The sequence below is a fragment of the Diplotaxodon limnothrissa genome, linkage group LG19, assembly GCF_057381915.1.
Source record: "Diplotaxodon limnothrissa isolate DT_005_m linkage group LG19, D_limnothrissa_male_GT1.1, whole genome shotgun sequence".
In the NCBI taxonomy this organism is placed as follows: Eukaryota; Metazoa; Chordata; class Actinopteri; order Cichliformes; family Cichlidae; genus Diplotaxodon; species Diplotaxodon limnothrissa.
Window position 1 is genome coordinate 24,633,702 of NC_140614.1, and position 13,602 is coordinate 24,647,303.

The 13,602-nt window shown below is 41.3% G+C and overlaps 1 protein-coding gene across 1 annotated transcript in view; it reads right to left on the reverse strand.

Moving 5' to 3' along the window:
* The window catches only part of pcnt (pericentrin), a 33,777-nt gene that overhangs the window by 14,236 nt on the left and 5,939 nt on the right, over positions 1-13,602 (reverse strand). Inside the window, exons 5-35 of the mRNA XM_085342543.1 lie at positions 13,388-13,537; positions 12,401-13,287; positions 11,980-12,312; positions 11,235-11,637; positions 10,592-11,008; positions 10,284-10,502; positions 10,090-10,185; positions 9,856-9,999; positions 9,443-9,698; positions 9,260-9,339; positions 8,849-9,122; positions 8,590-8,690; positions 8,149-8,260; positions 7,873-7,999; positions 7,598-7,717; positions 7,429-7,501; positions 7,216-7,320; positions 6,985-7,096; positions 6,863-6,903; positions 6,633-6,764; positions 6,232-6,475; positions 5,951-6,089; positions 4,649-5,090; positions 4,376-4,573; positions 4,208-4,279; positions 3,688-3,792; positions 3,225-3,377; positions 2,376-2,522; positions 654-814; positions 372-544; positions 30-211 (exon numbers count right to left, since the gene is read on the reverse strand). Coding sequence (XP_085198669.1) covers positions 30-211; positions 372-544; positions 654-814; positions 2,376-2,522; positions 3,225-3,377; positions 3,688-3,792; positions 4,208-4,279; positions 4,376-4,573; positions 4,649-5,090; positions 5,951-6,089; positions 6,232-6,475; positions 6,633-6,764; positions 6,863-6,903; positions 6,985-7,096; positions 7,216-7,320; positions 7,429-7,501; positions 7,598-7,717; positions 7,873-7,999; positions 8,149-8,260; positions 8,590-8,690; positions 8,849-9,122; positions 9,260-9,339; positions 9,443-9,698; positions 9,856-9,999; positions 10,090-10,185; positions 10,284-10,502; positions 10,592-11,008; positions 11,235-11,637; positions 11,980-12,312; positions 12,401-13,287; positions 13,388-13,537 — 6,198 coding nt within the window. The remainder of the gene's footprint in view (positions 1-29; positions 212-371; positions 545-653; positions 815-2,375; positions 2,523-3,224; positions 3,378-3,687; positions 3,793-4,207; positions 4,280-4,375; positions 4,574-4,648; positions 5,091-5,950; positions 6,090-6,231; positions 6,476-6,632; positions 6,765-6,862; positions 6,904-6,984; positions 7,097-7,215; positions 7,321-7,428; positions 7,502-7,597; positions 7,718-7,872; positions 8,000-8,148; positions 8,261-8,589; positions 8,691-8,848; positions 9,123-9,259; positions 9,340-9,442; positions 9,699-9,855; positions 10,000-10,089; positions 10,186-10,283; positions 10,503-10,591; positions 11,009-11,234; positions 11,638-11,979; positions 12,313-12,400; positions 13,288-13,387; positions 13,538-13,602) is intronic.

A 13,602-nucleotide genomic window follows, 5' to 3' on the forward strand; every position in this document is an offset into this window, starting at 1 on the left:
GGAATGAAGAGCATCTCTACTTCCTTTACCTGCGTATTGGCTTGGTTGAGCAGCTCTAGCAGTGTGTCCACTGTATGTCGAAGTCTGCTGCAAGCACTTAGAGCTGCTTCTTCTCCACCAGGATTGATCTCACCATCTGAAACCAGGAGACTCTCACAGAGCAGCTGAGTGAGCTCCAATTCCTCTGAAGACAAGTCTGCAACTGAAATACCTACAAAAGAGCAAATTAAGTGTTTTTAACCAATTCTCACATGAATTACACTAAGAGTCATCCTTGGTTCATTTAGAAATAAAACAATTTTCAGTTAATCCCCAACAAACAAAAAAAATCCTAGCATTCATTGTAAAATTATAGAATACATCAGTCAGACCTGATTCTTGTGCCTCTTTGTTCACGCTTGAGCTCCTTTGGCGAGTCGCCTGCTCGGACGTTTTGGCTCGGGCACTGATCTTTTGTCCAATCAGTTCTTCTGTTGCCACGATGCCGCGGAGCATCTCGATCAGCACCTGCCTCAGCTTCTCATTTGTACGGTGCAATTTGCATCTGGGTTAACAGGTACACAGAAATGAGAACATTCAGGATTTGCGAAAGCTCAGAGCTGCTGCTTAAGATATGATTATAATAAATATTAACTACACAACTACATGCACACCTTTCCTCTTTAGCCGTCTGCAAGTCATCAGTGAGCATCTTAAGAAGGTTCCCTCCCTCCTGTGTCTCTCGCTCCCTTCGTTGAAGGAGCGTGTCCATGGTCTCCATTTCTGCACGTTTTCCTTCCAACTCTCCCTGCAGGCACCCGACCTCTGCCCGCAGCTGTTAAAACGAACAAAGATATCTTGTTAATTCTCCTTACACTTGTGACCAACCTTTAGTTTCTCACCTATGCCATGGCTTGTTTAAAACCTGTGTGCAGCTGAAACCCAGAGAGGACAGAAGTAACAGACTGAGAAAAATAAATAAATAAATAAAAAAAGGGCATGGCAGGACCTCTAAACCCAAAACATAATAAAAAGACTGAAACACTGGTTCTGCACCATCCAAGTCTCTGATTAAAGCCTCTGGGTCTTAACAAGGGAAATGGGAAAACCACAAAAACATCCAGATCCAAAAGCATAACACAGAAGACATTTACAAGGCTGAAGAGAAAAATACTCCTCATTTTAAAGTATATAATATCAAAGGTGTCTGATGTTAAGTACCAACCCAGTACGGTGACAAAATCCAACTTCAGGGCGTCAAACACTCAAAAGCTGGAAGAGTTTTCTTGCATATCTGTTGTAAGCGTCCTTACCCTTCCTTCCTCAGCCTCTCTGATCTCTCCCTCAGCTTTCACCATGTTTTCCCTCCCTTTTCCCCTCCGCTCCCTCCCACAACTGCATCTCATGCAGTCACCTGCCTCACCAAAACAATGCTGTAGCCATGACAACAGCCCCCTCCCAACCTCTCTTAAGCGCTCCTTTTTAACCTCGTGGGGGACACAAGTGTGGCCGTCTGTTAGTATCTCACTACAAAGAGTCAAGCTAGACAGGTGCCATGGAAACAAATATATGCAAACACCAATCAGTCATAAGACCGATCAGTTTGTGAAATCCAAGAACGGGACTGCAGGTTTTAGGAAATATTAATGCAGGTAATATTGCAACTTCCTTGTTACAACCCTAGAAGATAACCAAGACCAATCAAAAAAAAAAAAAAAAAAAAAGTCAGTGAGGATAAATTATAAATCCCAAATACATAACTGAATACAGTTATGTGCCAGGACATGATTTATTATTATTATTATTATTATTGTAACTGCTTTTTGTAACTGTCCAAATGAAGTTACAAAAATGTGAGAGAGAAAAAAGTCATTTTCTGAAGATCAGGATGAAATCAAATACTTGCTTTACTTCGGGGGAGGGACAACAAACAAACAAAGAAAAAAAAAAAAAAAAACAGAAACAAAAGAGCCAAAGCAAATGCAGTAAAACTGTTTTTCTGTTGATCTACTAATCGATTATTCGACTAATGCTTTTAACCTTAATCTGAAAAGCAAACAAAAACAAAACACCAGATTGGTGATTTTATTCATTAATATGTTCATCTTCCACAGGATACCATCTGATATATGGCGAATAAGGAAACTAACCCACAGATCCACAGTCTGTATAACCATCCCTCACTCTTTGCTTTAGTTTCCAAATCATTGCATCTCCTCAGTCCTCTTGTGGACCTTTTCCAGTCCTTCAGTAAAAATACAACATTTTTTCTGTCCACTTCGCCCAGTTAGTCTTGCCTTCCCCCCCCTTAAGTAAAACAGCCATTGTCAACCTATCCAAGTTAAGACTTCATAGATATATTTATATGCATATATGTATGTATGCATGACTGGTACCTGGGCCACCACAGCATCTAGTTGCTGCAGCTGGGCAGTGAGTTGACTCATTTTCTCTGTGTAGCTCTGCTCTTTTTCCTCTTGTTCAGACGTGAAACTCCGCCTCAGGTTTTCAAGCTCCGCCTCCTTCTGCTCTTCAAATTCCGTCTTCAAAGAAAACAGTGATGTGTATAGATTAATTCAAAAACGCAGAGCAACAGCTGAAGTACACAGTAGGTTCATTCATTCCAGAGATCTTTGGACTGACTGGCTTATAGCTGACAACTGGCTTGCACATTTCAGATGGTAAAATGCTAAAAGTCTGGAGGGGGGAAGGGGAAAAAAACAAAAACAAAACAACTTCAGCCTTAAAACCTTCTGCATCAGGGGATAAAAAGCTTAGATCCATCCCATTTAGCCACTGTTCAGATGGCAGCAACACGAAAACATGCACGACCCATCAGCACACACATTCAGAGAACAGACGGACACGAACACTTGTACATATATGATGGAGGGATTATGAGAAAACTGGGTTTGGATGAGGCCTCAGTGGGATAGAGTCCAACAGAAAAAAAAAAAAAAAATCCCTGGGAATGAACTGGTGCAGCTAAAGCTTAGAGAGGCCAATGGCATCACACACGCGCTCCAAATAATCCGGAGCTATTCCATAATAAATGTTTGAAACGAGTTAAATAAAGAAACAAATATAGGGAACATCAATGTATTTTCACAGAAACTGCTTATATGGAGAAACATGGCTACCTCAAAGGTGTTCAGCATTAATAAAGATCTTAATTGAAAGGATACTTCTAATCCTAACTGTTTCATCTATCCCAAGGAGTTTTTTCTTTTTCCCCCTCCTCTTACCTTCAGTTGATTAATCCTGTCCTGCAGCCGCTCTTCTGATTGGACTTTGAGGAGCTCCACCTCTTCTAGGAAGTGCTGTCTTTGCCTTGACGACTCCTCTTCAAGCTCCCTGCGACATGCCTCTAGTTCCCGTGCCGAGACTCCCTTCAGCTCCTACAGCAGAAACATGTATTTATTTAATACCGCAGTACTCAGTTAGTCAGAAGGTCAAATTTTTAGTGCTTCGGAGAAAACAAAATCCAAATAAATACTCTGTGCCTCTAATAGACCATTATGAAGGATCAACAATAATTGAGTGTAGTCCATTCACTAATGGGCTTTTAGAGCCACTGAGACAAGAACCAACAGGTCACCGTTAAAACAACCCGCAATTTAGAGAACGGGATGTTAGTTCACGTGGTTTAAAAAAAAAAAAAAAAAAAAAAAAAGCAAGAGGATTTATGACAGACTGTGACGCACACACCTGCAGCTGGACTTGGTGCTGTTTGGTTAGTTGCTCTTTTTCAGCAGTGTAGGTTTGCGAGAGCTCCTGCAGAGCAGTGCTGTGTTGCTGCTCAAGCTCTAAAACCTGCAAAAGAAACCGATGCAAATCAAGTCCAATTTAGAGTCTCCTGGTACTTAATGCACAAGACTAAGTTAATCAGATGAAAACAAATCAAATTTGATTATCCAGCCAAACAAACTTTGCTCCAATGCTTTTATTTTGGATTTTAACAAATCAGTTTCATAAAGTTTTAATGGCTTCAAGTTATGAATAACTGCCAACAATCCCATTATATCATGTTTAAGCAGAGACCATCTGTTTGCCATAGTTACACATCTTTTTCAGAGATATTTGCATTAAAAATGAAAGGAAATCTGCAATTATATACTTATTGTTGTGACATTAAACCAGCCTAATAATGAGATGGTACTCAGCTATTTGGCTTTGAGACAGTGGAAAAACAAACATGATGTAGTTATCATGATGACTGTGCATGTACCTGGTTCTTGAGTGCTTCCAGGGCTTTGCAGTGTTCAGTATCCAAGGCTTCTTTTTGAGCAGCCAGTTGAGACTGTAAAAATAAAACATGAAGTTACTGTTTTGGTAAAAGAAACTTTTGGTATTTTTATTTGACGGGGGGGCACGATCCCTACTCTTCATTACTCACTTTGTGAACATGGCTGAGCTCGGCTGCCATGGCTTTAAACTTCTCCATGTGCACATGAGCCAGTTCTTTCCTCAGTTCTTCCCTGATGGACAGCTGCTCTGCAGTATGACGCTCTATTACCTGCTTATGTTCTGAATTCAGGAAAATCAGATCTTCGCGATGTTTCTCCTCAAGCTGAGCCATTTCATCACGTAGTGTCTGCAATTGTAAAGGACAAAGACATTAAAATCCACAAACAAACAGAGAAACTGTCTGTGGCTTCCATCTCCTTACTTGCACTTCTTTCAGGTAGGTGGCCTCCAACGTATCCATGTTACTCAGCATCCTCTTTTCTAGTTCATCTTTCTCCTCCTGGTGTTTAAGAGTCAATTCAGCTTCCAAAGCCTCCAACTTAGCACGATTAGTCTCTTCAAGACATTCAAGGTCTTCCTTTAGTTTGGAACTGAGGGATACTTCCAAGGCAACACGCTCTGCATTATGCTTACATTCAAGCTCTGCTGTTTTAGCTGAAAGCTGATCTTTGTGAGAGGCACAGAGTGAATCTAGCTCTGCTTTGTGTTTGGCATTGAGTGCATCCATTTTTTTGGAGTGTGTGTTCAGTAGCGTTGCCCTCTCATGTTCCAGCTCAGCTTCATATTTGTCCTTCAGCTCTGCCACAGACACTTCATATTTCTCGATTAAACGCTGCTCTACCGCTGCCTTTTCCTCTTGGAACCTGAATAAAGACATGAAAAAGTAACCAAGAAGCTAACATGTTTGAAGAGTAACTGAGACATTTCCAATACCATGTTTCAGTTTTTGATTTACTACCATGTGGCCTGAGTTTGCAGTGCAGACCCTCACAGCAGTACAGCAAGAGAAATTGTAATTTTTTTTGAGTGTCCATTTCATTACAGTTTACCTATACAGCTACAACATCATTGCTATAGCAACCATATGCATTTGTTCCCTCCTGTATAACCCGAGACAAGCCTGGGCATGTCATGTGTCAGCCTCAGATTCAGTTTAGTATCTAAAAGGGAGTAATTTCAACAACATCCAACAAACAACAAGAAAACCCTTCCTGCTCAAGGTGGAAACAAACTTGTTGCATCACTTGAAGCAGAAACACCCTTGAGTGCAGCAAGGCTAGGAAGGAGGAGATATTAGCAGCTGGTGATGTGTGGCCTGGAGATAAATAAATCAGTCCACCATGCGCCGCTGGAGCACTTGGTTGTACTGTGCAAATGGTCAATTTATATTACTGGCGCGGTTACAAAAAGCAGCGCCTTAGGCAGCTTATTAAAAAGCTACAACCAGGTAAAAAAAAAAAACATTTTTCAGTTTATTACGTGACAATTTTGGGCAGCTCCTGAAGAACCCTAGGTTTATATTTTTCCCTTTATGACCAAAAATACTCAATATAATAAAAAGTTTCTTGAAATATAGCTTCAAACCATTGTAAAGGGTATTTCTCACTTATTATAATCATTATTAATTGAGAAAAAAAAAAAATCATACACAATCAATATGATTACCTATTTAATACACTCTGGATTATACAACTTTAGCTTCAATCAACACTCTTGAGCTCACCTCTCTCTGGCCTGGCACAGCTGCATCTCAACCTGCTCATGAAGCAGCTCTTTGAATTCTACAGACATGCAGTCTTTGGTCTTTTGCAGCTCTGCGTCATTGGCCTCCACTTTCTGTTTCAACAACAGAACCTGTTGGCCTAGAAGGCAGAAATTAAAAACTCATGGAGAACCAAAAGGTAGATTCTGTATACAGTTTTCAAAATATGAGATCTGGCTAGAAGATGCAATTCACCAACATTTTCTATAAATAAAAATTACACGAGTCCTAGAGATTCTTACTCTCATCATTTTCCAGTGCATCCTGAAGAGACTTCAATTTCTCCTTCTCCTCATGAAGCGCTTTTTCAAGCCGTGCCTGCTCCGTTGCCATCTCATCATGGTGTGACCTCAGGACAGAGATCTCAGATTCATACTTCTCCTGCAGCTCTTCTTTCAGCTTGTTCATATTCTCCTGTGCTCGACTCCTCTCTAGTTCAAGAGCTTCCTCAAGACGGGCAAGCTGCTCAGCAAACTCTTGTTTCATCTGCATTATATTGAAGGAACATTAAATAGCTGTTACTAAACCGAAGCTTGTCACTGTATTATGAAATCAGTATTTTCATGCAACTACACCACCTGCTGCTCAGTTTTCTGTTTTTACTGTGTAGGATAGTTTTGAGTATGAAGGATTACAGAAATACCTTCTGCATGTTCTGGATCTCAGCATCATGCTGCTCGGTGAGAGCAGCCACTCTGTTCTCCAGAGTGTAGATGATGGTCGTTGCTGTTTGCAGCTCCTCAGTGTGAGACCATATCCTGTGTTCCACTTCAGCCTAATTATAACAATAGAGACATTCAGATTTTGGGCCAAACAATGTAATCTCATTAATGTAATCTCTTTGTTATCTATATTATTAAGCCTTCTTCTCACCTCAACTTGTATTGCTGCCTCCAAATGGACTCTGGTGAGCTCTACAACAAAGATATTCAAGTTGATTCATTTTGCAACACACACAGAAAATAAATGAATAAAAATAAAAGTATGTGAAGGACCTTGCAGATGTCTGTCAGAAAGTTTGGCTCTGAGTTGCTCAAGGTCCAGAGCATGACGAGTTTTCATCTCCTGCAGCTCTTTATAGTAATGATCAGTGAGGTCTGCGCGCACCTGATGTACAAGTTACAACATGCAGCAAGTTAACCAAAAACACTTGGTGACAACAAGCAGTCACATATTACTATGATATCACTTTAATAAAAGGCTGAACATATAAGTTGATGTCTGACCTTCTGCACCTCTTCCTCAAAGCAAAGAGTCAAAGAGGATCGCAGATTAGAAAGGTCCATTGTGTGTTTCGCCTCAAGCTGAAGTGTCAAACTGTCAAGCATTTCCTGGATGAAGCACAGGAAACAAAGCAGCCTCTCAATCAATTACACTTAATATGTATCGACTTAAAATTTAACTGACAGCAGCACCCATTAAACATCTGCATCTCTTACCCGCTGTTTCTCCAGCTGAACGGTATAAGACAAAACGTCTTTATCCCCTTGAGCTTGACACTGAGACAGAGCACTGAAGCACAGACCAAAGACTTGAATATTCACAAAAACATTTGTGCAAAACTGCAGAGCATGAATCTTATTTTTATATCCAGATAAAGTGAAATACCCATCATCAGTCATTTTAAGCAGAGAGTCCTCCAAGGCACCTTCTACCAGCTTCAGCTGTAGCAGAGCAATTTCCTCTTTGTGACTCTCCTCTGTTGCATGTAACCGCTTCTCAAAATACCTAAAAGCAGGATGAGGGTAAAACATGATGGAGTAGAGAAATTAAGCTCAATTTAAAGAAACCCATAATTCAGATGTCTGTTTACACTAAATGTTAATATTCAGGAATAAATGCATCAAAAAAAAAAATTGTGTTTTCAGGTGATTCTATGGTACCTCCTCAGGTTTTCTAGCTCGGCCTCATTTTGCTCTTTAATTTCTCGTTTCTGTTCATTAAACTCCATCTTTAGGCGTTCGATGTCATCAACCCGAGATGAGCGTGCAAGCAGCTGCTCCTTAAGCTCTGTAAAACAACAAACAGACATATCATTCAATCACTAAGAACAGGCATTGCTAATAATATATCATGTTTGTTAGAATGTAAAGAAATCCAGTGTATGAAAAAAAGAAAGAAAAAAAATCCAAGCTTTAGCCTGGTAGGCTTATTCATACCACCCAACTCCTGACGACTAGTCCTCATGCTCTCCAGCTGAGTCCACAGCTGACTGATTTCCTGATCCGAGCTCTGTTTGAGCAAGTTCTTCGCCTCCTGTAGCTGTGAAACCTGGGTGGAAAAGTTTGGAAAAATGTTTTTATGAAATTAAAAAAGAAAAAAAAAATGACCCAACAGGTTTTTAAGATGTCAATATGTTTCAGGAAGTAATTATTATATTAATAAGTTAGTGTGTAAAAATTCTGGATACTGAGAAAAAAAAAAGAAAAAAAAAAGATTATCCTTTTTACTGTGACTTAAGACTTAGAAAGCTGCAGATAAAATGCATATTTAGGGTTGCAGTAGACCAGTAGTTCAAACTGCAGGGCATGCCCCTTTGGTGCTTGGATACATTTTTACCAGACTTTGTGGAACTGACCTGGGACATGCCAGAAACTAACCTCTTGTTGCAGTTGCTGCTCTTTCTCCTGTAGGTGGAGGACTTGCTGCTCTTTCTCCTGCAGCAGTGTCTTATTAGAAGAAATTTCCTCCTCCAGGGAACCTTTTACAACAACAACCAGAACAGAGTCGGCTTCACTCATCATTACTATGCATATATTAATGTAATACACAAATTCAAATCATAGATTTAGAGGACTGTGCAGCCTCTTTATGAAAGTGTATACTGTTGAGGAATATGGGAACTGTGGAAGGACTCACAGACAGCAGCATCTCTCTCAGCCAAGGCTCGTTTCAGCTCCTCTAGTTTCTGTGTCTGTTCTTTACTGGAGGTTTGGAGCTCCTCTATACTGGCTTGCGTCTCCTGTACCTCTAACTGTTTCTGGGACACAGCTTCCTGTGCTTCAGCGAGGGAGGCCTGGGTGCTGGTGAGTTCAGTCTGGGTGGCACTGAGGCTGTTCTGGATCTCCAAAAGGGACGTTTGAAAGTTTGCCTCCATGGCTTCAGCATCTTTCTCCCACTGTGCTCTTAGATCCTGAAACAAAATAAAACCAAAATGGAGTGAAATAGAATAATACACACAATGACAAGACAGTGCATGTTTTTAAAAGCCACAGCAGTTTTTTGAATTATATTTTTATACAAAAGCTGCTTTTTATAATGAAATTTCACCTGTATTTCTTTGGCCTGCTTTTCATCCATTGAAGCCCTTTCCTGAGCAACACGAGTCTCCCACTGCTCCTTCATCTCTTCTGAACACACGAGAAACGATTCTTTAGAAACCGGACGACTCAAACAAAGACAGCTAAAGAATGAAGATCATTGAGCAGCTGAGATGATCTTGTGTGTAATCACCCATGTCTTGTTGGTGCAGCTCAAGCAGCCTCTCCTGCTGCTCCTGGTTCTTCCTCTTGATCTGGTCCACCTCTGACTGATGGCGAGCCTGCAGGAGTGCAATTTCCTGGTCAAATTTCTCCTGCATAGAGGCCTGGACCTTGATGAGGGCAGACGTCTGCTCCTGTTCCACGTTTTCTTGAGAGCGCTCAAGATTAGACTTGTGGACTGTGGTCAGGCTCAGACGCAAGGATTCAAGCTCAATGGCCTTTTGAGCCTAGAGGAATAAAAGCATAATGAAATGATGAATCTAAGTCAGTATTTAAGAGGACAATAATATATTTCACTGACTTTGGAATATTTAAAAAAATAAAAAAAAGAAGAGGCTGACTGAATGAATAATGTTTTGGCTTGTGCGTCTGCATATAATATACCTGAACCTGCTGCAGTTCAGCCTGGTGAGCAGCCTCCATGCTCTCTCTCAGCTCCAAAGAAACCTCTGTCTTCAGCTGACTGACAAACTCATTGTGTTTGGCACTGAGCTCTGAGATCATCCGCTCGTGCTCACGTTCAGTTACCTGTCACGAAAGAAGAGCCAGAAAAAGCTAAAATGGCGCTCTTGGTGAATGGAGTCCTCACAGCAGTGAAGGAGTGAATTGCTCTGATACCTGTTTGATTAGACTGATCTGTTGTTTCTGTTCTTCCTCCATACTGGCCCGCTGCTTCAGCAGCTCTGTCTCCAGGCGAGTATTCAAGTCAGAAATCTAAAGAGTCATGCAGATTATATTTATTATTGCTTGCTACTAAAATTAACATTTAATCTGACTCTATTACAAATCCTACAGCAATTGATGAATCGCACCTCCTGCTGATGTTTCTCCATCAGATCTTTTATCTCCTGCTGATGAGATGCCTTCAGCTTTTCTGTAGCCTCCTCCACAGCCTGTGCCTGCTTCTCCAGGAGAGCCTTCACCTCGTCTACTTTCTCCTTCATTTGCTCCTCCAACAGATGTCTTGCATCAAAAATCTCTTTGTCCTTCTCCATCCTCTCCTCCTCCCATTTTTCCTTCACTTCAGCCAACTGTGAATATAACTTTATAGGTTAAATCACTGCACATTAGCATTTCAAACTGCCTTGCATTTAAAGCATGGCGTTACGTAATCTCTCACCTCGACATCCTTGGCTTTTAGCAGCTTCTCAAACTGTTCGAGTTCCTCCTCTAGCACTTGTTCCATTTTTTTGATCTGTTCATCCATCTCTTCTTCTCTTCTGCTGTGCTCATCCCTCTCCTTCACAGCCTGAGCCCGATCCTCCTCCGAACAAGTCAGTTTCTCTCTCAGACAGGAGATCTGAGACTCTAGCTCATGCTTCTCTTTTTCAGCACAGTGCAGACTATCGAGGCTCTGCTGCAGCTCCTTCTCCAGCCTCTCCACCTCCGTTTGGACACTTAAAATCTGCACACGTGTCGTTTCAAGCTCCTTTAAAACTGTATCGAGCTCTGTAGTCCTTTGACTCAACAGCGTCGATGCAGTTTCGTGCTCAGTTTTTGTCTCCTCGAGTTGTGACATGAGATGCTCATAGTTGGCCTTGAGAAAAGGAAGCCAGGGAAACTGTTTTAATTATTTATACAATAATTTTCTTATCAAGTCAAAACCTCCAATTTGATGTCTTAGTACTAATATGACTACTGAATCAGCTCCACCATTCCAACTTTGTTAGAAAAAAAATAAAAAAAAATCTAATTGCTCAGAAACCTATTATCATCATATTTGAATGCATTGTAATTATTGCACACTTGTGGTACTGGCATACCTGTAATGTTTGCAGCTGGTTGTCATCTCTGAATTCTGTGCTCTCTAAATCTGCAGTCTGCTTTATCTCCTGCAGAGATGATACGAGCAGCTCCTGCTGTTTTTGATGAGACTGGAGTGCAGTTTCCTCCTCCTTTAGTTCCCCTACCAGTTTTTCATCCTCATCTGATGGAAAGGTACCAGATATGAGGAGGGAAGTTTCAGCAGAGATTTCAGTTTCCTTTACTGTCAACATTACTACATTCTCCTGCTCTCTTTCTTCTGATAAGGCACAGTGTTTGCTCCTAAGGCTGTCTTGTTCATAGACTTTCAAGTTCAGCTCCTCCTCAAATTGTCTCCTCATTTCCTTTTCGTCTTCGAGCTCCTGGAGAGCTTCCCTAAGCTCTTCTGTGACTTGAGCCCACCTAAAAAGACAGATAATAATAATAATAAAAAAAGATAAAATTTATATCAATCTACAGTAAGAAATAAATGTAACCACAGCAAACCAGCTTACATTCAAATGTTTATTGTAAACTAGTGATTTATTTCTTAGAAATGCCTTTTTCCAACGTGGACATTTAACAATATTCACCTTGAGATAAATATTTATTATTAATCAAAATTAATAGAGTTATGCAATTTACTTTAGAAGTAAATATTACTGTATTAACACAATAGCAACATCATTGTTAGGTATAGAGCACAGAGTTGTTTTTAAAAGGACTTTGAATTAGTCATTTGATAAACGGCATGAACTTCATTACCTGCTCCTTGCCTCCTCAAGCTCTTCTGCACTCTTGATTACTTCCTCCTTTAACACATTTAGATCCCTCTCCTTAAGGGCCAGCTCCTCACGGAGCTCCTCACACTGCTGACTCAGCAGTTCTTTTTCCAAGTTAGTGTCCTCAGACTGCTGCTCGGACACGTTACTCCTTTCCATCCTGCCCGAAGCGACGTTGTGAAGCCACTGAGGGTTGGACTCATCAGCCAGAGAGTCCTGTGGACTAGAGGTGTTTTGGCGGTCGTCGTGTTCTTCAATCAGACGTTTGGAAATTGATAACAGTTCTTCTCCAAACACATCACTATTTAGCTCAAAACTGAGAAGACACAATGACAAAGAAGATTAATATATATAATATAATATCTACAGCTGATAGATAGTGCAACAATAACAGCTGCTCTCACCTGCGGTCTGCAGATATGTCCAGCTGACTGCACTGGTCAAGGTTCTCAGTTATCGCTGAAGACTGCAAGTGTGCAAGCGGAGCTGAAGACAAGTAGCGCTCCATCAGAAGATTTCCAGACATTGATTCATTCATACTGCCCTGGTCAGCTCCACTTTCCAGATTAGCCTCGTCGATACTGACAGTCTCATCAGAGCTAACGCCAGCTTTTACCTGGTTCTGCCAATTCTTAGACGCTTTGAAACCCACCACCTCCTCCTCTTTGATTTTTAGTTCTTTCTCCCTCTCTTCCAAAAGCTGCCTGACTTGCTTGACCTCCACTGTGTGCTCCTCTTTGAGCCTTTTCATCTCCTCCTCAAGACTCTGAAAACAAAGGGCAGAGCTAGCAAGCTTCTCACTATAACTCTTCCCTGCATCTTCCTCCTCCTGAAGCCTTCTCCTGAGCTCTTGCAGTTCTATGTTGAGGACCTCTTTCTCCTCTTTGTATTGTTGCATCTCAAGGCACTGACTTTGAAGTTGGCTTAACTGGAAATGAAGGTTTTGCAATTCTGCTTCCCTTTCTTTTCGCTCTTCTTCTCTTTCTTGCTTCTCATTCTCCAGCAAAGAAAGCACGTGCTTGTTTTTCTCCATCTCCTCTACTAGTTCGCTACATATTCGCTGGCTGTTTCTTCTTTCTTCCTCCAGCTCGGCTCTCAGCTTGCACAGAACAGTTTCTACATCAGTTTCACCTTCAGCATCAGACTGCGAGCCAGAACTTCCTGAGCCCTCTGATGGCGCTTCCTTATGACTGATGTTTGGCTCTTGGGAGGACGGTTCATGGTAAGGCTGCTGATTATTAAGGGCTTCAGTTCCTGACAGATTTTTGATACGTAGAAACTCCACACTGGTCTGTGTGACAGACGAGAAGACATTCAAGCAGCAGTTGTTGTGCATGAGCAACGAAGCACAAATAACAACCACAGCCACATTCGGTTTGATTGGCACTTACCTGCTGGAGCTGCCTCTGCAGTGCCTGAAGCTGTCCAGCAAGAGACTGTGCCTCCACCTGTACCTGGTCTCTGCTGGCCAGTGCCTCCTGCAGGTTGGAGCTGAGTTTGGCAATTATTTCATTACGCTTCTCCACAGCCTGCTGTAGCAGCTGCAAGCAGGACAAAAGTATGTACCGGTATTAGTTTTACGAGTAATCAAACACTCATAACTTCA